This window comes from Oryctolagus cuniculus, chromosome 1 (assembly GCF_051225735.1).
Source record: "Oryctolagus cuniculus isolate XC-2025 breed Fujian yellow rabbit chromosome 1, ASM5122573v1, whole genome shotgun sequence".
NCBI lineage: Eukaryota > Metazoa > Chordata > Mammalia > Lagomorpha > Leporidae > Oryctolagus > Oryctolagus cuniculus.
In genome coordinates, this window is record NC_142867.1 from 184,078,063 (window position 1) to 184,103,055 (window position 24,993).

The following is a 24,993-nucleotide window of genomic DNA, read 5'->3' on the forward strand; positions in this document are numbered from 1 at the left end:
TTAAGCATCCTCCTGCAGGGCTGGCATCCCATATGGATGCCAGTTCAATTCCTGGCTGCTCCATTTCCAATCCAGCTCCTGTGTGATTGCCTCGGAAAGCAGGGGAAGAGGGTCCAAGTGCTTGGGACCCTGGACCCACATAGGAGCCCTGAAAGAAGCTCTTGGCTCCTGGCTTTGGATTGGCCCAGCTCTGGCCATTTTGACCATTTGGGGAATGAACCATTGGATTGGAAGACCTCTCTCTTTGCTTCTCCCTCTTTCTGTCTGTAATTCTGCCTCTCAGGTAAATAAATAAATCTTAAAAATGGGAAAATATTTCAGAGATGACAGATTATTAACTGACATTCTTATTTCAGATACTTAAGGCTTGGCTCAGAATTTGAATATTAGACTACCTCAGAGTCTATGAATGACTTATTTAGTGTTCCTATCAGTTACTGTCTCAAGACCTGGCAAATTTTTCCAGCTTTGGAAAATTATTTCTATTTCTAAGACCATGAAATAATAGAATCGTATCAGGCAATTTCATCAATTGAGCTTTATTTATTTGGCAAATGGATTAAATCATTGAGGATAATAAGGAATTGAGGGATTAGATCTGCATTACTGTGAATTTAAAGGTATTCTGGAATTAGTAGAGTACATGTGGTGTAGATAGGAGAGGAAGGGGAGAAGGATGAAAGAGTGAATCTAGCATAGTGCCTGAAACAAGATAGGAGCTCAGGCAGATTTAATTTGTATTATTATTCTTTTATCATCAGTATTACTATGATTGGTGTAATCACCTTAGTATCATGTCACCCCTACCATAAGTGAACTTCTGATCTCAAATCCCTACTTCCTTTCTTTTTTTTTTTAAGATTTATTTTTTATTTATTTGAAAGGCAGAATTAGAGAGAAGGAAAGAGAGAGAGTATGCACATCTTCCATCTGCTGTTTCAGTTCCCAAATGACCGGAATGGCTGGGGCTGGGCCATGCCAAAGCCAGGAGCCTGGACTTTGTTCTGTGTCTCCCAAGTGTGCAAGAGCCCAAGCATTTGGTTCATCTTCCTCTGCTTTCCCAGGTGCATTAGCAGGGAGCTGGATTGTAAGTAAAGCAGCTGGGTTTCAAACCAGTGCCGATATGGGATGCCAGCATCACAGGCAGAGGCTTACCCTCCTATGCCATGACACTGGCTCCTCAGATACCTCTTTCATAGTTGATATCTGATATTGAAGCAACCACCAAGCAGGAAAAGCTCTGTCTTAACGGATAATCTTAATAAGGCAAATTGGTGAGGCTGGCGCTGTAGCTTACTTGGCTAATCCTCCTCCTGTGGTGCCGGCATCCCATATGGGTGCTAGGTTCTAGTCCTGGTTGCTCCTCTTCCAGTCCAGCTCTCTGCTGTGGCCTGGGAATGCAGTGGAGGATGGCCCAAGTGCTTGGGCCCCTGCACCCACATGGGAGACCAGGAAAAAGCATCTGGCTCCTAGCTTCGGATCGGTGCAGTGCCAGCCATAGCAGCCATTTGGGGGGTAAACCAACGGAAGGAAGACCTTTCTCTCTGTCTCTCTCACTGTCTATAACTCTGCCTGTCAAATAATAAATAAATACATTTTTAAAAAAATAAGGCCGATTTGTTCCATTTACCATTATTATAAATTTGTCTTTCTCAATTTAAAACATTTTTGTTTGTGATTTATTGAGAATAAAATGTGTTTCAAAGTATTTTCCATTGTTGGGTACTTTTTCTACATCAAAAATGTGCAGTAAGTTATGCCAAAAAAGGCCATCATACAAAATTTTGAAGAAAACCATTTACTGTTAGTATTTGAGAATTGGCATTTAATGGGCACATGGGTAAATATATGCATAAATTCTTTTTGTTCAGGTAGAAAATCTGAGAATAGTAAAGGCTGTTTTGTTTAATTTCATTTTTAAACTGTCATTTCTTGTAGACCATATCAGCATGGTGCAGATATGTTGGCAGCTATTTCTCAGGTGTTGAATGAATGCACCAAACCTGATCAAGCTACCCCAGCTGCTTTGGTGCTACAAGGTCTTCACTCGCTCTGCCAAGCTGAGGTAGGTGTTTTTGAAAATATTTTACAAGGTGTAGGATTACAAGGATGTGAGATTATATTCAAGTAACTGAAAATCTGAATATTCATATCCAGAGATTTTTGTTGGGAAGATGGAGTAGACTTATAATCAAGAGCTGTTGATTGTATTGATAATTTTGTAATTTGGGAGCCTTACAAGCAGGTGAGATGAGGAAATTAGCATGGACCAATTTGATGGCACTGTTGTAGCCTTCAAAATTTTTTTGTTGACTTTAGCAAAGAATTCCTTCCTTCCTGGTTATTAGATTGCGTAGGTTGGGTCAATGTTAGAACTAAACTTGTAAATTATTTATATGGACTTTGGACTACTCCAGAATTACAACACAGCAGAGAGAGTCTTTACTGTTTTGGAGAAATGTGGTAACTACATCCAAGATCATTGATTGACCTAATCAAAGTTTTTGATATAAGTAATATATACAGTAGTTTTTTAGTGGTTGACAGCAAGCACAATTCTCTTCAGGATATGAGTAATTATGGTTGATAATGATGATCATGAAATACTGATATAATATGAGCAAGAACTATATTGAACATAGCTCCTGGCCCTCTGTTAGCCACTTTTCATGTATGTTCTTCAACAACTTTGCCATTAAGGCATTAACATTATTTTGAAGATGAGGAAATCAGATTTCAGAGAGAAAGTTATTTATTTATTTACTCAGGATCTTGGTATGAGAATAAGCTTGTGTCTTTTAGGTGAACACTTATTTCAGTAGCCATTGAATATCATAACTAATCAGAAACTAATGTGTGCTAAGGACATCGCTTTCTTGTTATGCACCCAATAGTTGGAAAAGTTGTTAGAACTTCATGACATGACTATTACAACAGGAGAACACTATACATAACCCATATCTTTTATTTTCCATTCCTTCAATTTGTCATATGGGGTGAGAAGTGCCACTTAAGCAATTATACTATCTTCATAATAAATTATTCTAAATGTCATTTTTAAGTTTTTTAAATAGAAGCCTTGAGACAAGATTCCTATACTTTCACTTCTGAAAGTTAATCATTGTTATCATGTTGGATTATTCATTATTTTTTTCAAACAGGCATCAGTTTATTTCTGAAATTAACTCACTGCCCCTTAAATAATAATGTAGTCTTATTGCTTCTATAATTCCATTGATTTCTTCACCTATCCACTGTTGCTACTTATAAGGGTCTAGGGTCTGTGTGTGCTCGCTTATCAACTCATAAAAAGTACCCTGAGTTTGACATTGGCTTGTCTCATTCTGTTTCTCTAAGACTCCTCGTTAACATTGATAGTCCTGGAAATAGGAAATTTTTTACCTGATGTGGTAGAAAGCATGTTTCTTTTTATGTACTGATGGAACAGTACCCAATATATCCCAGATGTTAGCTGTGTGTCCTCTCTGGGCCTTTGTTTCTTCAAATGAAGTTAAAGTGATTTTGTACACAAAAAAAACCTAGTATTATGTCTACTCATATATGTGCTCTCTAATTATTGAATTTCCTCCAGACAATTTGGTTGCCAAATGGATCTAGGCAATTCCATTAAGCTGATTCTAAAAATTCTTTGATTTCCTCCTTGAAACTTATATAATATGTAATATTGACTTAATTTTTTCCTTGAAATGGAATCTTATCCCCCCATTACCTATTGTTAACCCTCTGTATAATTGAAGGAGACAATTTGGGATCTTTGAGTACTGCTCCCTAAATCCATTTCCTCAATCTAAACTGCTGTGCACATTGATAATTTGAACCCACTATTATACTATAATAGCTTGCTTCTCACATTCCTTTGTATTCTAGAGAAATTGAGACATCATGTCTAGGTAAAATGTTAAAAAAGCCTATTTCTTATTTTGATACCTCAACTCTTTGCTTGGTTAAACACAATTGTCTTTACCATTGTGTCCCTCTTTTAACATTATGAAATTCAATTGTCACTTTTTTTTAAAATTCCAGAAACCTTTTATTTAAGGTATACAAAATTAATGCATTTCATAAATACAAATTTAGGAACATAGTGATTCTTCCCATCCTACCCTCCCTTATACCTGCACTCCCACCCTTCTTCCTCCTCCCTCTCCTGTTCCCTTTCTTGTTTTATACTAATACCTATTTTCATTTAAATTTAAACACATATGATTAACCCTATACTAAGTAAAGAGTTCAAAAAATAGTATGAAAAACAACAAAAACAACAAAAATACTGTTTCTCATCAGTTGAGAAGGGCTATTCAAAGTCATTGCATCAATTTCACTTGTATCAATGATACTTTCATTGTATCAATTTCACTTCTGTAGATTACCTTTTAAGCACTCTATTAGCACAGATCAGGGAGAACATACGGTATTTGTCCTTTTGGAACTGGCTTATTTAACTAAGTATAATGGTTTCTAGTTGAATACATTTTGTTGCAAATGACAGGATTTCCTTTTTTTTTTTAACCACTGTGTAGTATTCCAGTGTGTACATATTCCATAATCTTTTATCCAGTCTTCAGTAGATGAACACTTGGGTTAATTCCATAGATTAGCTATTGTGAATTGAGCTGCAATAAACATGGGGGTACAGAAAACTCATTCATATGCTGGTTTCATTTCCTTTGGGTAAATTCCCAGGAGTGGGCTATGTTATATGGTAGATATATATTCAGATTTCTGAGATATCGGCATACCATCTTCCACAGTGGTTGTACCAGTTTGCATCCCCATGAAGAGTGGATTAGGGTACCATTTTCCTGATATCCTTGCCAGCATTTGTTGATTGTTGATTTCTGTATGAAAGCTTTTCTAACTGGGGTCAAGAAAAACCTCATTGTAGTTGTAATTTGCATTTCAAGTTGGCTAGTAATCCTGAGCATTTTTTCATATGTCTGTTGGTCATTTGAATTTCCTCCTTTGAAAAATGCCTGTTTTAGACCTTGGCCCATTTCTTAACTGGGTTGTTTATTTTGTTGTTGTTGAGCTCTTACAGATTCTGGCTATTAATCATTTATCAGTTGAATAATTTGCAAATAATTTCCCAATTTTATTGGTTGCTCCTTCACTTTGCTGAGTGTTTCTGTTGCAGTGCAGAATCTTCCCAATTTAGTTGTCAATGTTGGCTTTGATTGCCTGTTTCTCTAGGGTCCTTTCTAAGAATTCTTTGTTTATACCAATGTCTTACAGGGTTTCCCAAATGTTGTCTAGTAATTTGATGGTATTGGGTTATAGATTTAAGTGTTTGATCCATTTTGAGTGGATTTTCTGTAAGATATAAGGTAGGGGTCTTGCCTTATACTTACTTCCTTTTTCCTACTAATTTTGGATTTGGTTTGTTGTTTTTCTAGATACCTGGTAAGCATTGAAAGCTCATTTATTTGGTGCCTTTCCAGTTTCTTGATATATGCAACAATTGCTATAAACTTCCCTATTGACACTGTTTTTGCTATATCCCATAAGTTTTGATATGTTGTATTGTTTTCTTCAGTCATTTCGAGAAATTTTTTTATTTCTCTTTTAATTTCTTCTATGACCCACTGTTCATTCAGGAGCTTATTCTTCAGTCTCCAAGTGTTTGCATTTGTTGGGGGAGATTCTTGAGTTGTTGATTTCCAGCTTTATTCTAATTTTGTCAGAGAAGATGCATTATACCTTACAAGATGCATTGTACTTTACTAAAAAATCCACTCAAAGGAATACCAACTTTATGCATTTCATAAGTACAACTTTAGGAATATAATACTTCTTCCCACCATGCCCACCCAAACTCCCTCCTTTCTTCTTTCTTGCGCCCTCTTTTTTTTTTTTTTTCTTTGACAGGCAGAGTTAGTGAAAGAGAGAGACAAAGTCTTCCTTTACCGTTGGTTCACCATCCAATGGCCGCTGCGGCCAGCACGCTGCAGCTGGCGTACCGTGCTGATCCGAAGCCAGGAGCCAGGTGCTTCTCCTGGTCTCCCATGTGGGTGCAGGACACAAGCACTTGGGCCATTCTCCACTGCCTTCCCGGGCCACAGCAGAGAGCTGGCCTGGAAGAGGTGCAGCCGGGACAGAATCCAGTGCCCCGACCGGGACTAGAACCCGGTGTGCTGGCACCACAGGTGGAGGATTAGCCTATTGAGCCGTGGCGCTTGGCGCTGGCCATCTTGCTCCCACTTCTATTCGAAGTCTTATTTTGTACTAAGATCTATTTTCGATTAACTTTATAAACAAGCAATTAAGTAAGTAAAGAGATATAGTAAGTAAAGAGTTTGATAATTTGTATGAAAAAGAAAGAAAAAAGAAAAAACTTTCTCAATAGTCAAGGCAAGGACTGTTCAAAAGCATTGATCTCAAAGTTAATTTCACTTTTTTTTTTTTTGAGAAAGTTAATTAACTTTAAAGAATCACCCGGCTGGTGCTGTGGCTCACTAGGCTAATCCTCCGCCTTGCGGCACCGGCACACCGGGTTCTAGTCCCGGTCGGGGCGCCGGATTCTGTCCCGGTTGCCCCTCTTCCAGGCCAGCTCTCTGCTGTGGCCAGGGAGTGCAGTGGAGGATGGCCCAGGTGCTTGGGCCCTGCACCCCATGGGAGACCAGGATAAGTACCTGGCTCTTGCCATCGGATCAGCGCGGTGCACTGGCCGCAGTGTGCCGACCGCGGCGGCCATTGGAGGGTGAACCAACGGCAAAGGAGGACCTTTCTCTCTCTCTCTCTCACTGTCCACTCTGCCTATCAAAAAAAAAAAATCACCCAAGATTCATACTTTTTTGTGAGCACTTAGACATAACCATAGCTTATGAGACATAAGAATATCCTCCATTTAATACATTAAAAGAAAGTAAGTCTTTGGGAACAAGTTTTATCATTAATTAAAGAAGCACCTAAGAAACCAAGTAATGGAGTTGGACACTTTAGCATAACTAAAATTTAAGAGACATAAGAATATCCTCCACTTAATACAGTAAAATGGAATAAATCTTTGGAAACAAGTTCTACTGATAAGTCTCGTAATACAACTCTTTGAGGGCAGAGGTCCTGCATGGGAATTAGTGCAAAGTGACTCCTGTTGTTAATTTAACAATTAACACTCTTATCTATGACACCACTGATCACCCAAGGCTCTTGAAATAAGCTGCCTAGGTTAAGGAAACCTTTTGAATCCACAAGCGCTGTCACTATTTAGACAATACGATAAGCAAAATGGAAGTTCTCTCCTTCCTTTAAAGAAAAGTATATCCTTCTTTGTTCACTTCTTTCCACTGGGGTCTCACCCATTGAGTTCCTTCATTTAGGACATTTTTTTGCCAGAGTCTTAGCTTTCCATGCCTGAAATGCTCTTGTGTGCCTTTCAGCCAGTCCGGAATGCCTTAAGGGTTTATTCTGAAGTCATAATGCTACTGAAAATGATTTTTACTCTATGAATCTGCTGTATGGACTGCTTCATGTATTGGAAATTCATGTCTTCTTAATTCTATTATTAGTCCCAAGCAATTAATCCTATTTGTATGATCACTTTAATACTTAATCCCGTATATGATTATTTCTAACACAATCTTATCCATATGATCACTTTAACACAATGCTTATCTTTACTATACTAAAATACCCTGGAGAAGCTAATTTTAGAAAGAGAAAAATATTTATTTTGGTTCATAAGTTTTAGGTTACATTGATTTGTATAGTTTGCAAATATTTTCTCCCATTCTGTCTATTGCCTCTTCACTTTGCTGATTATTTATTTTGCTGTACAGAAGCTTCTCAGTTTGATATAATCTCAGTTGTCAATGTTGGCTTTGATTGCCTGTGCCTCTGGGGTCCTTTCCAAAACTCTTTGCCTATGCTAATGTCTTGTAGGTTTCCCCAATGATTTCTAATAATTTGATGGTATCAGGTCGTAGATTTAGGTTTTTTTTAATCTGCTTTGAGTGGATTTTTGTGTAAGGTGTAAGGTAGGGTCTTGCTTCATACTTCTGCATGTGGAGATCCAGTTTTCCCAGAACCATTTGTTGAAGAGACTGTCCTTCCTCCAGAGATTGATTTTAGCTCGTTTGTCAAAGATCAGTTGGTTATAATGCTAAGAATTATTTCTATTCCATTGGTCTATCCATCTGTTTTTATACCAATACCTGGGTGTTTTGATTATAACTTTGCTGTAGTATGTCTTAAAGTCTGGTATTGTGATGGCTCCGGCTTTGCTTTTGTTATATAAGATTGCTTTAACTATTCAAGGTCTCCTGTGTTTCCATATGAATGTCAGCATCATTTTTTTTCTACATCTGTGAAGAATGTCCATGGTATTTTGATTGGTATCGCATTCAGTCTGTAACTGCTTTGGTAGTATGGACATTTTGATCATATGGATTCTTCTAATACATAAGCATAGAAAATTTTTCCATTTTTTTGCATCTTATTCTATTCCTTTCTTGTGTGTTTTATAATTCTCATCATAGAGATCCTTGACATCCTTGGTTAAATTTATTCCAAGGTGTTTGGTTTTTTTATAGCTGTTGTGAATGGGATTGATTTTAGAAGTTCTTTCTCAGCTGCGGCATTGTCTGTGTATACAAAGACTGTTGATTTTTGTGTTGATTTTATATCCTGCCATTTTACCAATCTATGATGTCCAATAGTCTCTTAGTGGAGTCTTTTGGATCCCCTATATATTGAATCATGTCATCTGCAAATAGGGATAATTTGACTTCCTCCTTCCCAATTTGTATCCCTTTGATTTCTTTTTTTGCCTAGTACCTCTGGCTAAAACTTCCAGGATTATCTTGAACAGTAATGATAAGAGTGGGCATCCTTGTCTGGTTCTGTATCTCAGTGGGAATGCTTCCAATTTTTCCTCATTCAATAAGGTGCTGGCTATGGTTTTGTCATAAATTGCTTTGATTGTGTTGAGAAATGTTCTTTCTATACCCAGTTTGCTTAAGGTTTCCATCATTAAAGCATGTTGTATTTTATCAAATGCTTTTCATATGGCTTTTGTTCTTCAGTTTGTTAATGTGATGTAACACATTGATTGATTTGCGAATGCTGAACCATCTCTGCATTCCAGGAATAAATCCCACTTAGGATGGATGATTTATCTGATGTGTTGTTGTATTAAATTGGCTAATATTTTGTTAATGATTTTTGCATTTATGTTCATCAGGGATATTTATCTATAGTTCTCTTTGTTGCATCATTTCTAGGTTTACATATTAAAGTGATGCTGGTTTCATAGAAGGAGTTCAGGAGGATTTCCTCCTTTTCAGTTGTTTTAAATAGATTAAGAATCGGAGTTGGAATTCTATAAATGTCTGGTAGAATTCAGCAGTGAAACTGGTCCTGTGTGTGTGTGTGTGTGTGTGTGTTTGAGAGGGTCTTTATTACCGATTCAATTTCTTTCTTTTTTTTTTTTTTTTGGACAGGTAGAGTGGACAGTGAGAGAGGAGAGAGAGAGAGAGAGAGAGAGAGAGAGAGAGAAAGGTCTTCCTTTACCGTTGGTTCACCCTCCAATGGCCGCTGTGGCAGTGCACTGTGGCCAGTGTACCACGCTGATCCAAAGCCAGGAGCCAGGTGCTTTTCCTGGTCTCCCATGCGGGTGCAGGGCCCAAGCACTTGGGCCCTCGTCCACTGCCCTCCCGGGCCACAGCAGAGAGCTGGCCTGGAAGAGGGGCAACCGGGACAGAATCTGGCGCCCCGACTGGGACTAGAACCCAGTGTGCCAGTGCACAGCCGGAGGCGTGGCGCTGGCCTGCAGATTCAATTTCTGTCTTGGTTATTGGTCTTTTTAGGTTTGGTACATCTTCATGACTTAATTTTGGTAGATTGTATCTTTCTAGGAATCTATCCACTTCTAGGTTTCCTAGTTTGTTCACATACAACTCTTTGTAATAACTTCTGATGCTTCTTTTTATTTCTGTGGTATCTGATGTTATATTTCCTTTTTAGTTTCTGATTTATTGATTTAGCTCTTTTCCCCTTTTTTTGGTGAGTTGTGCCAATGGTGTATCAATTTTATATTTTTTAAAAAAACAGCGGCTCAATAGGCTAATCCCCCACCTAGCAGCGCCGGCACACTGGGTTCTAGTCCCAGTCAGGGCGCTGGATTCTTTCCCATTTCCCCTCTTCAGGCCAGCTCTATGCTGTGGCCCAGGAAGGCAGTGGAGGATGGCCCAAGTGCTTGGGCCCTGCACCCCATGGGAGACCAGGAGACGCACCTGGCTCCTGCCTTTGGATTAGCACGGTGCGCCGGCCGCAGCGCGCCGGTCGCGGCGGCCATTGGAGGGTGAACCAATGGCAAAAGGAAGACCTTTCTCTCTGTCTCTCTCTCGCTATCTACTCTGCCTGCCAAAAAACAAAAACAAAAACAAACAAACAAACAAACAAAAAAACCAGCTTTTTATTTCACTGATTTTTGTTATCTTTTTGTTTCTATTTTGTTTATTTCTTCTCTAATTTTATTTATTTCTTTGTTCCTCCTAGTTTTGGGCTTTGTTTGTTTTGATTTTCTAGGTTGTTGATGCATTGATAGCTCATTTATTTGGTACATTTCTGGCATCTCTCTTGTGCCCTTTTTAGAATGGATCCTGAAAGTCTGTTAATAATTTCCATTGCATATTTTGTTTCATCCATCGAATTCTTCATTTCTAAAATTTTATTTTGATTTCTCTTTATTTTCTCAATTTCCTGTAAAAATTTTTATTCATGTCATGTGAATTTTATTCATGTCTTTAGTTTGTGGTTTTGCTTCTGATATTTTTTTTTACGTAATCCTATGATTAATTTTCTAGAACCCGGTGTGCTGGCGCCGCTAGGTGGAGGATTAGCCTAGTGAGCCGTGGCGCCGGCCAATCTTTGCATTCTAATATTGAAATGTGTTCCTTTTTTTGGGATGGGGGTTATTATGGTGACTTCCTTATTCTTGTTTTTTGAATTTCAACTCTTATGGCACTTGTGGGGTTGATTTTTAGTTTTTTATTCAGTTGCTTTTTATTTTGGGGGTTATGATTCTGTGGCTTCATGGTATGTCTGCCTTTTTAGTGAATACCAGGCAGGGTGTGTTGGGTGTGGCCCCGGGGCTCTGGTTAATGCTGTATTGTGGGGCTAGTTCCCAGGGTAACACTCATGTTGGGTATGGTAGAACTCCAAAGCCAGCTATGCCCTATATCATTCATGTAGCTACAGAGGCCCCAAAGTTTTAGCATATAGGGCTCCCACAGACCCCGAGACCAGAGGTTACTGTTGGTGTGGTTACTCCCCTGTTTCTTCCAGTTGCCCGGCCACCTTCCTGCTGAACTCTGAGGCAGTGGAGGCTGTGGACCATTCCCTCCATGGGTACCTCTGGATCATGAGTACACACTAGTGTCCCTGCTCTAATGCCTGCCTACCTCTTCTGGCAGTGCTGTGTTCAGGTGTCCTGTCTCTGTTATGATCTGTTATGTACATACCTGCAAGCTTCTGAGTTGTAGCACTGATTTAAAATGGTGCCCATCCCCTCTCTTGGTTGGGTCACAGGTTTTGTTTTGGAGAGATTGGTTTCGTTCAGCTGTTCCCCTCCACTTCCACTAGGACCCTAAGTGACTGCCAGCAACCTCCAGCTCCCTTGGTTCCAGTCCAGACCCATGCCATGCTCTCTCTGGCTCTATCCCCATGGATTGGTGCTGACCAACCTCCTGCCACCATCTCAATAATACCACCAGCCCAGACTGTCCACAGCTGCGGTTTTCTGGGTGTGCGGGTTAGCACTCACCATGCAATTTCAATCTGTTTCTCCTGTGGGGCTTCCTGGGTGGTTTTCTCTTCTCTTCTCTATTGAGTGTGTACTTTCTACCCTATTTTCTTGCACTTTTTCTTGCCAGCCCTGCATAGCGTGCTGCTCCCTAATCTGTTATTTTTCTTCTTTATTTTGGTCTGATTGTAACACTTCCAGAGATTTGTCTTCTAATTTGGATAGTCTTTCTTCTTTCTCACCAAGTCTATTATTAAGACTACCTCATTTTTATTTTATCTGTTGAATTTTTCATTTCTAATATTTATCTTTAAAATATCAATTTCATGGGAAAAATTTTCATTCATGGTTTGTATAGATTCCTTTAATTCATGGATTTGCTTCTGATTACTTCTAAGTAATCCTATGATTAATTTTTTTTAATTCTGTTTCTAGCATTTCTTCAATCTGTTCATCTTCACATTTTAGTATTGAAATGTTCTTGTGTTCCTTTGTGGGTGTCATGTTTTCTTCCTTAGTCTTGTTTTTTGAATTGCTACAGCTATTTTTAGGCATTTGTAGAGATTTTTGTAGGCTTTTTTTTTTTTTTTAAACCTCTGATGGCTTTTGTCCTTGTACTATGCTTCTGTGGCTTAGTGGTGTGTCTGCCCTTTCATTGAACAGGCAGAGGTATGTGTTGGGTATGGCTACAAAGCTCTGTTAGTGCTCCAAGGTAAAGGGAATGTCAAGGTCACACCCAAGTTGGAGCGTGGTAAAACTCTTTTTTTTTTTCATCAGGGGAAGATTTGTTCAGATCTGTTGGCATAGTCTCATGCTCACCTCCTCTCCTTCAAGGAAACCAGTGCCTAGGCACTTGCTCCAGTGGGTGTAATAGTCATCTGGGCTGCCACAAGAACCATGCAAAGGATCCGTGCAGTCCACAGTTTAAGCATGAATCACCCAGCAATGACCCTCAACAGGCAATCAGGGAGTCCCAAGCATGTGGAGCTATCCACAGTGACTGCCCAGAAATGCAGCTACACCCTGCACCCTCCTACACAGCTAATGTTTTCACAGTCCCAGCACACAATGTTCACAGGGTCACTAGCACCCAGCACCCTGTCAGTTCCTCCTGCCTGACTTGAGCAACTCCTCTTAGCTGGTTGCTGGGTGTGGACACAAGGTGGCGCAGCTGTTATGTATGTCCAAAATGATGCCTACCCCTGTCAGCTACTTATTGGACACAGGTGCCAGGTGATTGCTGCAATAGAAATAAGCCCTTTTTCACTCCCTCTAGGTTGGCAGGTATACTGTCCCCCACACGGCTCTAAGCTAGACTCATACCAGGCTCTTCTCACAGCTTTATCACCAGAGGCTTGGGCTTCTACAGTTTGATTTCACCTCACTCTCCAAGGCTGATGCTGATGCTCTTGGCTGCTGGGGTCCTGTGCTGTGTCCATGTTGAAGCTGTGCATCCAAACCCTTCACGTAGATCCACTGTGTACCTCTAACTTGCCTGGAACTTGCTCTGCAGTTTTCTCCATAACTCTTCCCAAAGATGGCTCTCTCTCCACCTTTTTTTTTTTTTTTTTTTTTTAAATCTTGCCTTAGACTAGAGCAGTAAGATCCCTCCCTATTCTGCCAACTTGGAATCTCTCAAGTCGGACCAAATCTCGTATTTTTATCAAAACTCACTGATAAGGAACTTCAACAGATATTGTGTAAATGAAATTAAACTCCAATGTTTTCTTTTTTATTATTCATTAGTATTTTTGAAAAATTACCAGACATATAAGAATTGTACATGTTTATGGGGTACCACATGATATTTTGATACATCTACATGATGTGATGTCCAATTGTGATAAATGTCTGTCTCCTCAAAAATGTTAAATTTTTAATAGTGAAAATATCCAAAAATCCTATCTTTCAGGATTTTTCCATTTCTATAGAAATATACAGTTTGTTAACATTATCTAGGGCTGGTGTAGTGTGCTAAGCCTCCACCTGCGGCACCAGCATCCCATATGGGCACTGGTTCATGTCCCAGCTGCTCCTCTTACAATCCAGCTCCTTGCTAATGGCTTGCAAAAGCAATGAAAGATGGCCCAAGTGCTTGGACCCCCATACCCACCTGGGAGACCAGGAAGAAGCTCCAGGCTTCTGTTAGCCCAGCTTCAGCCGTTGGGGCCATATGGAGAGTGAAACAGCAAATGGAAGACCTTTCTGTCTGTCTTTCCCTCTCTCTGTCTGTAACTCTAACTTTCAAGTAAATAAATAAAATCTTAAAAAAAAAACAAAGCAAAAACAAAAACATCTGTAATTGCCTTTCTGTACAGCAGAACCCCAGAACTTCTTACTCTTATATATTTTTAACTTAGTACCTGTTTATTAACCTTGCTCTATCCTCGTGCTTTGTTCTTTTTACTCAGTATTGCTTTGGTTGTTCAGGATCTTTTGTGTTCCATAAGAATTATAGGATTGTGTTTTCTAATTCTGTGAAGACAGCAATTTATTTTTTTTAAATATTTATTTATTTTTTGAAATAAATTCAAATTCAGAGAGAGAGAGAGAGATCATCCATCCTCTGGTTCACTTACCTAGTGGGCACGGTAGCCTGGGATGGGCCTTGCTGAAGTCAGGAGCCAGGAATTTCTTTTGGGTCTCCCATGTAGGTACAGTGGCCCAAGCCCTTGGGCCATTTTCTGCTGCTGTCCCAGGTATATAATCAGGGAGCTGGATTGGAAGTGGAGCAGGCAGGACTTTAACTAGTACCCATATGATTTGCTGGCACTGTAGAAGTGGCTTAACTCACTGTGCCACAGCTTCTTCTGCTTCCATTTTATTTTGTTAGGAATTGCATTCAATCTGTAAATTTCTTTGTATATTTTGGACATGCTCATAATATTAATTCTTCCAATTCATGACCAAGGGAGATCTTTCCATATTTGTGCATCTTCTCTAATTTTTTTCAAGTAGTGTTCTGTAATTTTCATAGTAGAAGTCTTTCACATCCTTGGTTAAACTTATTCTCAAGTATTAACGTATTCTCAAGCTATTGTGAATGATACTGCTCTTATAAGTTCCTTCTCAACAAGATTATCGTTCATATATAATAATGCTGCTGATTGATAACTGTTGATTTTGTATCCTGCAACTTGGGTGACTTCACTTATCAGCTTTAAAAGTCTCTTGGTTAAGTCTTTTGGTTCCTTATATATGGAGTCATGTTATCTGCAAATGGGGATAATTTGACCCACCCCTTTCTATTCTGTATACCTCTTCTTTCTTTGTCTTGCTTAAGAGCTTTAGTTAAAACTTCCAGTACCTTTCTAGAAAAGCATCCAACTTTCCACATTCAGTATGATGTTTTCTGTGGGCTGTCATCTGTTGATTTTATTGTGTTGAAGTGTGTTCCTTCTAGACCTAATTTGTTCATTTTTATTTAAAAAAATCATGATTGGATATCGTATTTTATCAAATTACTTTCTTTGCATCTATTGAGATGATTGCATAATTTTTATCCTTCATTCTGTTGATGTGATGTGTGACATCTAGTTGATTTCTGTATATTGAATCATTTTTGCATTGCTGGTATAAATCCTACTTGGTCAGGATGGGTGATCTGATTGCTAACAGTCTTTTGTTCTTTTTAAAAGAATTTTTTGTATCTGTTCATCAAGGATATTTGCCTATAGTTTTCTCTTTGGTGATGTTCTGTTTTTATCTGGTTTTGGAATTGAGGTAATGCTGCCCTCAAGAATGAGATTTAAAGTGTTCTCTCTGAATTGTTTCCAATAATTGGAGAAGAAATGTCAGCTCTTCCTGGAAGTGTGGTAAAATTCAGCAGTGAAGCTATCTTGTTCTGGACTTGTCTTTGTTGGGAGACTTTCTATTACTGATTTAATTTCATCATTGGTTATTGATCTCCTCACTTTTTCTATGTTTTTGTGCTTCAATTTTGGTCAGTTATACTTTCCAGAAATATATTAGTTTCTCTGAGGTTTTTCAATTTGTTGGCATATAGTTGTTCATAATACTTCCTAAAAATTCTTTGTATTTCTGAGCTGTCCATTGTAACACCTTTTTCATCTCTGATTTTATTGATGTTAGTCTTCTCTCTTTTTTTCTCAATTAGTCTGTTTAATGGTTTATCAATTTTGTTTATCTTTTCAAATGACCAACTCTTAGGTTCACTAATCTTTTTTATTATTTTTAAAATTTTTCACTTTGTTTATTCTCTAATTTTTAAGTTTCCTCCTTGCATTGGGTGTTCACCAGGAAGTTAATTTCCATTTATTTTTGTAGTTCCCAATATTTCTCTTGTGATGAATTTCTAATATTATTGTACCGTGGTCAGAAAAGATACTAAATATGATTTCTGTTTGTTTCAAGTTTGTTGCGACCTGTTTTGTGACCTACCATATGATCTATTCTGGAAAATGTTCTATGTGCTATTGAGAAGAATGTATTCTACAGCTGTCGGATGGAATGTTCTGTAGATGTTTGTTAGATCTAATTGATCTAGGGTGTAGTTTATCTCTGCTGATTCTGTGTTAATTTTCTGTCTGGGTGATCTTTTCATTTTTGAAAGTGAAGTATTAAAGTCCTGAATGTATTTTCTTTCTAACAATAGCTGAGCCGGCACCGCGGCTCAATAGGCTAATCCTCCACCTTGCGGCGCCGGCACACCGGGTTCTAGTCCCGGTCGGGGCGCCGGATTCTGTCCCGGTTGCCCCTCTTCCAGGCCAGCTCTCTGCTATGGCCAGGGAGTGCAGTGGAGGATGGCCCAGGTGCTTGGGCCCTGCACCCCATGGGAGACCAGGAAAAGCACCTGGCTCCTGGCTCCTGCCATCGGATCAGCGCGGTGCGCCGGCTGCAGCGGCGGCCATTGGAGGGTGAACCAACGGCAAAGGAAGACCTTTCTCTCTCTGTCTCTCTCTCTCTCACTGTCCACTCTGCCTGTTAAAAAAAAAAATACAATAGCTGGTAGCTCCCTTAAATCCTTTTTTTGACAAGATGGACATTAATATTAAGACAATATCTTTAATTATTCGCAATTAACTCTGTTTTATTATAAACAATGCTGATTTCCTAATCCCTTATTTTTTATTTGTCTTTCTTGTCTGAAGAGCAAATTGTTTTAGTGACATTTACTAGAGTTGAATAAATGTTTTCTTTATAGATCTCATAAATGTCCTCAGTTGTGGAATTTGCTGAAACTGACTGCATTACTACTAATTTTGAGTGTAAAGGTGTTATTTTTAAATGCTTGGTCATGAATAGCTTTATGTTCATCTAAATAACTATTTCTTTTTGATAGGTCTTAATGGTAATAATATGTCTTTGTTTTCTTTAAGGCTTTCCCAGTTTTATGTATGTTTTCATTATTTGTGAAGCTGCTGCTATTGTGTGCTGTATGTAAAAGCTGTAAAATATACTCAATTCACAGCTTTTGCTAGGCCACATTTACTAATTTGGGGATAATCTTTTGTTTTTTGCCCAGCAGGCTGTCCACAGAATTTAGCTTGCATTCTGTGAGGCCATTTATTCTGTCTTCTAATTCATATCATGTGTGAAGTGTTGATGCAAGAGTTTGAAGAATGAAAATATTCAGCAGAGTTATAAATTGGTTTCCCAGGTTCATTTGGTAGTTATTTTTCTCTTTAGAAATTTTTTTTTTTTTTTTAACAGGCAGAGTGGACAGTGAGAGAGAGAGACAGAGAGAAAGGTCTTCCCTTGCTGTTGGTTCACCCTCCAATGGCCGCCGCGGCTGGCGCGCTGGGGCCGGCACACCGCGCCGATCCGATAACAGGAGCCAGGTACTTTATCCTGGTCTCCCATGGGGTGCAGGGCCCAAGTACTTGGGCCATCCTCCACTGCACTCCCGGGCCACAGCAGAGAGCTGGCCTGAAAGAGGGGCAACCAGGACAGAATTCGGTGCCCTGACCGGGACTAGAACCCAGTGTGCCGGTGCCGCAAGGCGGAGGATTAGCCTAGTGAGCCACGGCGCCGGCCCTCTTTATATCTTTAGCTATCAAACATAATTAGCTGTATAGAAAGATGGTCTAAAAAATGAATAAAGAAATCAATAAGGGTAAGAAAATAAATTGAGGGCTAATGATGTAGCATAGTGGGCTAAGCCGCCATCTATAGTGCTGGCATCCCAAATGGGTGCCAGTTTGAGTCCTAGCTGCTCTGCTTCTGATCCAGCTCCCTACTAATGAACCCAGGAAAGCAGAGGAAGATGGCCCAGGTGCTTGGGGCCTCTGCACCCACGTGGGATACACGGAAGAAGCTCCATGCTCCTGGCTTTGGCTTGGCCCAGTCCTGGCCATTGTGGCCACGTGGGGAGTGAGTGAGTGGATGGAAGATCTGTCCGCCTGTCTGTCTCTCTCTCTGTCTCTGTCTCTCTTTATTTCTGTAATTCTGACTTTCAAATAAATAAAGAAAAATATAATAAACTGAATAGCCCTAACTTCAAGGAAGTACCTCTTTTGGAAGACCATCTGAATTTAGATTTTGCAAGGCTTTCGCAGTCTTGCCATTATATAATAGTAGCACTTTTTTTTGTTTCTTTGAAAGTTGTGATCATGGAATTTATTTGGTTTTTATTGAACCAGAGTAAGCTTGTAATTATTACTGCTTAACCATTTATCATGACCACCAGTAATAGAGTGGATTCAGTCTAAATTCCGACTTTCTCAATGTAAAGATTGTGTTTTCAATATGGATTTCTTTGAGAGACAGAGGTCATACAAATCTTGACTGACTACAAGATGAGGATGTAGGTTGGCAGTTTGCATATGAAAAGGAGAATCTTATTCTTTGCACTGTCAATATGTAGTTTAAGACATTAAAAAATTTCTTTTGTAGGGTGAACTAGTTTTTAAAAATTACAGCTAACAATTCTGGGGTACCTACTGCAAATTTGAACATTATATGTATAGGGATTATAAGACTGTTTTATAGTAAAGACATTATTAAATAATAAAAGCTCTGACAATTTAAGTAACTTTCCCAAGGTCATATGGCTCACAAAATCAGATCAAGTCTAAATGCTCTTTTGTTTCCTTGAGGCTTACTTCTTCTGAAAAATATGGGTATATATATAAAAAAATACAGTCATTTTCTTTATCTTCAAATCAAGAGGTTGTCATTTTAAAGGAAAATAATTAATATTCCTACATTCTCTTTTCTTTGTCTTTTCTATCTAGTAGTCTCATCTCATCATCACTTGCCCCATGCCACTTCCATTTCCTTCAATTTTCTTCTTTCTGACTTAATACAGAATAATGTCTGAGAAGCAATATTCTCTTGCTTAGAAAAGTTTGATATATGATTTATATACCATACAGTTCATCCATTTATTGTGTAAAGTTCAATATTTTTTTACTACATTAAGGGATTTTTGCTGTCACCACCATGAACAATTTTAGAACATCTCATCTTCACTTCCCAGAAAAAACTATGTTCCCATATTCTACATTCCATCTTGCTCTGCAACCAATAATCTATTTTATGTTTCTGTGTATTTGTCTGTCCTGGACATTTCTGACAAACAGAAACACATAATATTATCTGTCTTGACTACCTTCTTTCACTTAAGATGTTTTCAAGGTTCATCCATGTTAAGCATGTGTTAGTACTTCAGTTAAAACAATTTTTAAAAAATTGAGGACAGAGTGAGAGAGAGGGAAAGAGAGAGAGTGAGCAAGTATGTGCTAGCTCATCAACTGGTAAATGCTCACAATGGCCAGAACTTGACTGGGGCTCAACCCAGCTGTGGGAACTCAATCCAGGTCTCCCACATAGGTGGTAGGAACACAATTACTTGAGCCATCACTGCTGCCTCCCATGGTCTACATTATAGGAAACTGGAGTCAGGAGTCAGAGCCAAGCCCTGGTACTCTATTGTGGAACATGCATATCTTAACTGGCTTCTTAAGCAGTTGGCTGGAACCCCACCTAAGTACTCTGTTTCTTTTTATTGCTGAATATCATTCTTATAACTGTAGCAACATTTTATTTATCTGCTCATGAATCAATAAAAATTAAAATTGCTTTTCTTTCTTGACTATTATGAATAATGCTGCCATGAACATTTGTATACAAATTTTTGTGCAGACATACATTTTCATTTTTGGAGGTATATCCCTAAGAATGATATCGCTAAATCAGATTATAACTCTGTTTTATCATTTCAAGAACTTCTAGACTTTTTCAAAGTTGGATGCCATTTTACATGCATATTAGCAGGATATAAAGGTTCTAATATCTCTGTATGCTTGCCGATACCTGTTATTGCAATTTAAAAAATTTTTTGCAATCCTAGCAAGTACAGAGTGGTATCTCATGGTACCATTTTTGCATTTTTGTGATGACTAATGGACTGAGCACCTTTATCTGCTCTTACTCTCCTATTCATTGCTTTCACTTTCTTTGGTAGCCAAGCTGCATTTGATTCCTGTAAGAATGAAGAGTAAAGCACTTTTGTCCTGAGGCTTCTAAATAAGGGTTACTGGAAAAGCATAAACTTGATTTATGGTCCTTTCACTACAAAGAGAGTTTATCACATCATATGAATGATGGATGAACATACATGTTTTGCTCTTCTTTGCTACTTTTTTTTCATGTATAGCATTTTTTATTTTTCTGTGAAATAAGCGGTATACTTTTGGCTGGAAAACTTAGAGATGTTAGAATAATATATGTATTACTAAGCATCTATTGATTTACTGATGCTTCTTTTATATTAAACACTATATACTGCAGACATTATATTTATTATCCCATTTGATATTTATAAAGAGAAACCCACCCCGATATGTGATAGGTATTCTTCTGAGAAGTTGACAAAGGTTGAATAATTGCTTAAGGTCATATAGTTAAAATGTAGTAGCAATTCAATCCCGGATTTTTCTGAGTTTCAAAGCCTATATCTTAATCACTGTGTTTTTTTTTTTTTAAATCCTTAAACACAGCTATATTGCAGCATAATTTACATATTACATGATATGTGTTTGCTAGTTGTGTCTGTGTTCGTTTGACCTTGTCGTATGATATTATTGGAGAAATCGCTTTGTGAGTATGGTATTTGTACTATCCTACCCTTCTTTTTCCCAGTTTTTTCTGTGAATACTTTATGCATAAGATTTACATTTTTTTAGGCTCTGCCTAAAGGTCCTCTATGAAAAAATGTTTTAAGCTAAAATATATTAACTTTTAGTGATTTTACTGATTATATGATTGTATTATATTTAATGTTTTTAAATTGTGTTGAAGTATTTTAAGCCTACATATAGGATGTCCAATTGCATTGTATTTACTTTGGATGATGAAAAAATAAAATAATATCCCTATCTCACTGAACAATTTTTCATTGTTTTTTTTCTTTCTTTTTGAATAACTTTATTTCATTTTTTATTTAATTTGTTTGATAATTAGAAAGAGACAGAGGCAGAAACACAGTTAGAGCTACAGATTAACACAGATCTTCTATCTGTTGGTTCACCTTTTAAACTCTTGCAGCAGCCAGGGCTGGATCAGGTCAAAGCCCATGGCCCAGAACTCAATCCAGGTCTCTCACGTGGGATGTTCTCCCTGGTGTGCGTACAGGATACTGGTGTCCCAATTGGATTCCAAACAGCTGTGTCAAATGTCTGTATTTTATTTACATATATATGTTTTACAAAGTTTCTATCTTCTCTAATTTCTTTAGATCTTACTAGAAAGATTTTGATGTTCCTAGAAACTTTAATAACAATTACTTTCCTATGAGTGAAAATATCATAATTATGTAATTCATCTGTGGTCAGCTTTTTAAGTTGTAAGCAACTTAAAAATTAGAAGTGTAAGAAAGAAATATGTAAAGGTTTTCATTTATTTGAATTATTTTCTTAGACTAAATTTTTTTATTATTTTACTGAATACTTAGATTATTTATTGGTAACTTTCCACATTTACCTGAGAATAAGAGATACTGTGTAGAAATCTGTATGCAAGTTTAGCAATATTGTTGTTATTAGGGAGAATGTTTTAGTGCTGTCATCACTATATTGAATCCAGGCCATCATTTCTTCTTGTTATGGTCATTCTGCTTGTTACCAGGAACCTAGAATGCCTTTTGCCCAGATGTTTCCAACTCTTGTTAAACAGAGGTAAGGTCTGAACTGGATGTTTTCCCCTCTGAGTGAATCTGCCCTGTGTAGCCTTCATGTTGTCTTTGGAGAATTGTGAATACAAGAACTAATCCATGGTATAGTTTGAAATAAATGTTGTAAATATTTAAATGTTTTTGATTTGTTTCATTTTTAAGTCATTTGTGTTTTGTTACAAATGTTTTTAAAAGATATTTTTGAAATCTGTTGATTAGAGATTTTATTTAAACTCATATTCAGCATTTTTTTTCTTTGTGCCTTTTTTTTAAACGTAAGTGTGTCCCTATTTTCCTTGGGGTAAATGAATTTATGGTTAAGTGTGAAGATATCTTGTGTGTATCATAATCTCATAAAGGTTGTTGCCTGTTCCAGAAGCTGTTCATATAGAAGGGTTGGCAGCTTTTTACAAGTATTCTACCTACTTATCATTTATCCATTCTCTGGTGATGACAAGGGAAAAGAAGGCAGAACAGCTTCCCCTCCACACCTTGTCCACTGCATCAGCCTACATTAGATAAAGATTCCCTAGGTATAACACAAAAAATGTTAAACTTAAAACAGAAATATTGAAAACTCAAGCTAGGTTGACCCTGCATACAAAGATTTATGAGACAGATTTGGGCTTCTGTATGGTCACAGTCTGGTAGGGGAAAACATTGTGTGAAATATACTCAATGGCTTTTTTTTTTTTTTTTTTTTCCGGATGAAAGAGTAAGGAGGGAGCTTACCACTCTAGGAGAAGATAGTTTAAACAAAAATTGGAGAGTGTAGTCTCAGAGAAGAGTCAGGGAGAAAACAGCAGAGGAAACTCTATAAAAATTAGAGGGACACAGCAGACCTATGTGGAAGGTGTGGGCACAACAAATCACGATCCCTGTAGCTGAAATCCTTCAACCATCTTTGGAGAAAGGTAAGACATACGGTAGCAGCCCAAATCACTTGTGATAAAGCTGAAGGAAATGCTGGGAGGGAATCTGGCTTTCCCTGTGTGGGATAGTGTACCTATCAAATTAGAGGAGGAAAAATGGAGGGGGGCACATATTTTTCTCTCCCTGATCACCCTGCGGCAGCATTGTGTAACAAGCCAATACAGAGCATGCACCATTTTGGACATACATAAGAGCTGCACCAGTTCTTGTCCATGCCTGGCAGTTTGCTGAGCAGAGACTCCTGAGTCTGGCAGAGAGAACTGACGGGGGCGCTGGGTGCTCAGGACTGTGGAAACACTGAGACTCTGCTCTGGGGCTTTGAAAACACTGAGGCTGTGTGGGAAGGCTCAGGCATGGCTGGGACTTTGGGCAGTCACTGTTGGAGGTTCCACATGCCCAGAGCTCCCTGGTTCCGTGATGAGGGATATTGCTTACACCAAGGACTGTGCAGATACTTTGTGTTGTCCTTGTGGAAGTGTGGACAAATAGTATACCCACTGGGGATAACACCCAGGCACTGGTATCCTTTGAGGAGAGGAAATTAGCTGAGTTTATGCCAACAGAAGAAAATCTTCAACTATGATTTTAAAAAAAGAGATTCACCACGCCCAACATAGGTGTCACCTTACCACTCACTTCACTCAGGAGCACTGAACAGAACTCCCTGACTACACCTACCAAATGCCTCTAGGTATTTACTGAAAGCAGACACTCCACTAATCCACATAGACATAGCCCAAGATAAAAGCCACCATAGCCAAAAACAAAAACAAAAACCCAATGGATATCCCTCAAATGCCAAATAATAAATGCACTGATTCAAGAAACAAGAATAAGGAACACAACATGATGCCCCAAAAAGAATACAACAGTTCAGTACTAGATTATGAAGATGAAGAGTTTGAAGAAATGAAAGAAATGGAGTTCAAAGAATTGATCATAAGATTACATAGAAGCAATCAAAAGCAAATGAATGAACTAATGAAATCCATAAATTGAGATATTAAAGAGAAAGCAAAATGAAATCTTGGAAATGAAGAATTCAATAGAACAGATAAAAAATGCAGTGGAAAGCCTTACCAACAACAACAAAAAGTTGGTGAAGCATAAGAAAGAATATCTAACTTGGAAGACAAATTTCAGGAAATTATATAGTCAGACCAAACACAAGAAGAAAACACTAGAAAAATAAAAAACACTGTGGGAATCTACAGGATACTAACAAATGACCCACATATGGGTTCTAGGAGTTCCTGAAGGGGTGGAAAGAGAAAGGATGAGAAGGCCTTTTTAGTGAAAAAAATAACAGAACATATGCAAACACATGGAGATTGAACAACATGCTCCTGAATGAACAGTTGGTCATTCAAGAAATCAAAAGAGAAATCAAAAAACTTCTATCAAAACTTATAGGATATAGCAAAAGCAGCGTTAAGAGGAAAGTCTATAGTAATTGGAGAATATATCAAGGAATTGGAAAGGCAAAAGTAAATGAGCTATCAATGCATTTCAAAGACCAAGAAAAAAAAACCAGCAAGCCAAACCCAAAAATAGTAGGAAAAAAGAAATAATTAGAGGAGAAATCAACAAAATGAAAACCAATAAAACAATACAAAAGATTAGCAAAAGGAAGAGCTTGTTTTTAGAAAAATAAACAAAACTGACACACTATTGGCAAACTAAAAAAAAAAAATACGAGAGTTGACCCAAATAAATAAAATTGGAGATGAAAAAGGAAATGTAACAACGGACACCATAGAAATAAAAAGAATCATCAGAAATTACTACAAAGAGCTGTATGCCAACAAACTGGGAAACCTAATAGAAATTGATAGGTTCCTGAACACACAGAACTCACATAAACTAAGCCATGAAACCATAGAAAATGTAAACAGACCCATAACAAAGACAAAATTGAATCAGTTATAAAGACTTTCCCAACAAAGAAAATCCCAGGACTGGATGACTTCACTGCTGAATTCTACCAGACATTTAAAGAAAAACTAACTCCAATTCTTCTCAAGCTACTTAAAACAATAGAAAGGGAAGGAATCATCCCAGATTCTTTCTATGAAGCCAGCATCACCTTAATTTCTAAACCTGAAAAAGATACAACAGAGAAAGAAAACTACAGACCAATTTCCCTGAAGAACATAGATGCAAA

The 24,993-nt window shown here is 38.0% G+C and overlaps 1 protein-coding gene across 4 annotated transcripts in view; it reads left to right on the forward strand.

Moving 5' to 3' along the window:
* The window catches only part of FOCAD (focadhesin), a 381,374-nt gene that overhangs the window by 196,503 nt on the left and 159,878 nt on the right, over nt 1-24,993 (forward strand). For all 4 annotated transcript variants that reach the window (XM_002708074.6, XM_017340978.4, XM_017340982.4 and 1 more), the window contains one exon: nt 1,939-2,065. In XM_002708074.6, coding sequence (XP_002708120.1) covers nt 1,939-2,065 — 127 coding nt within the window. The remainder of the gene's footprint in view (nt 1-1,938; nt 2,066-24,993) is intronic.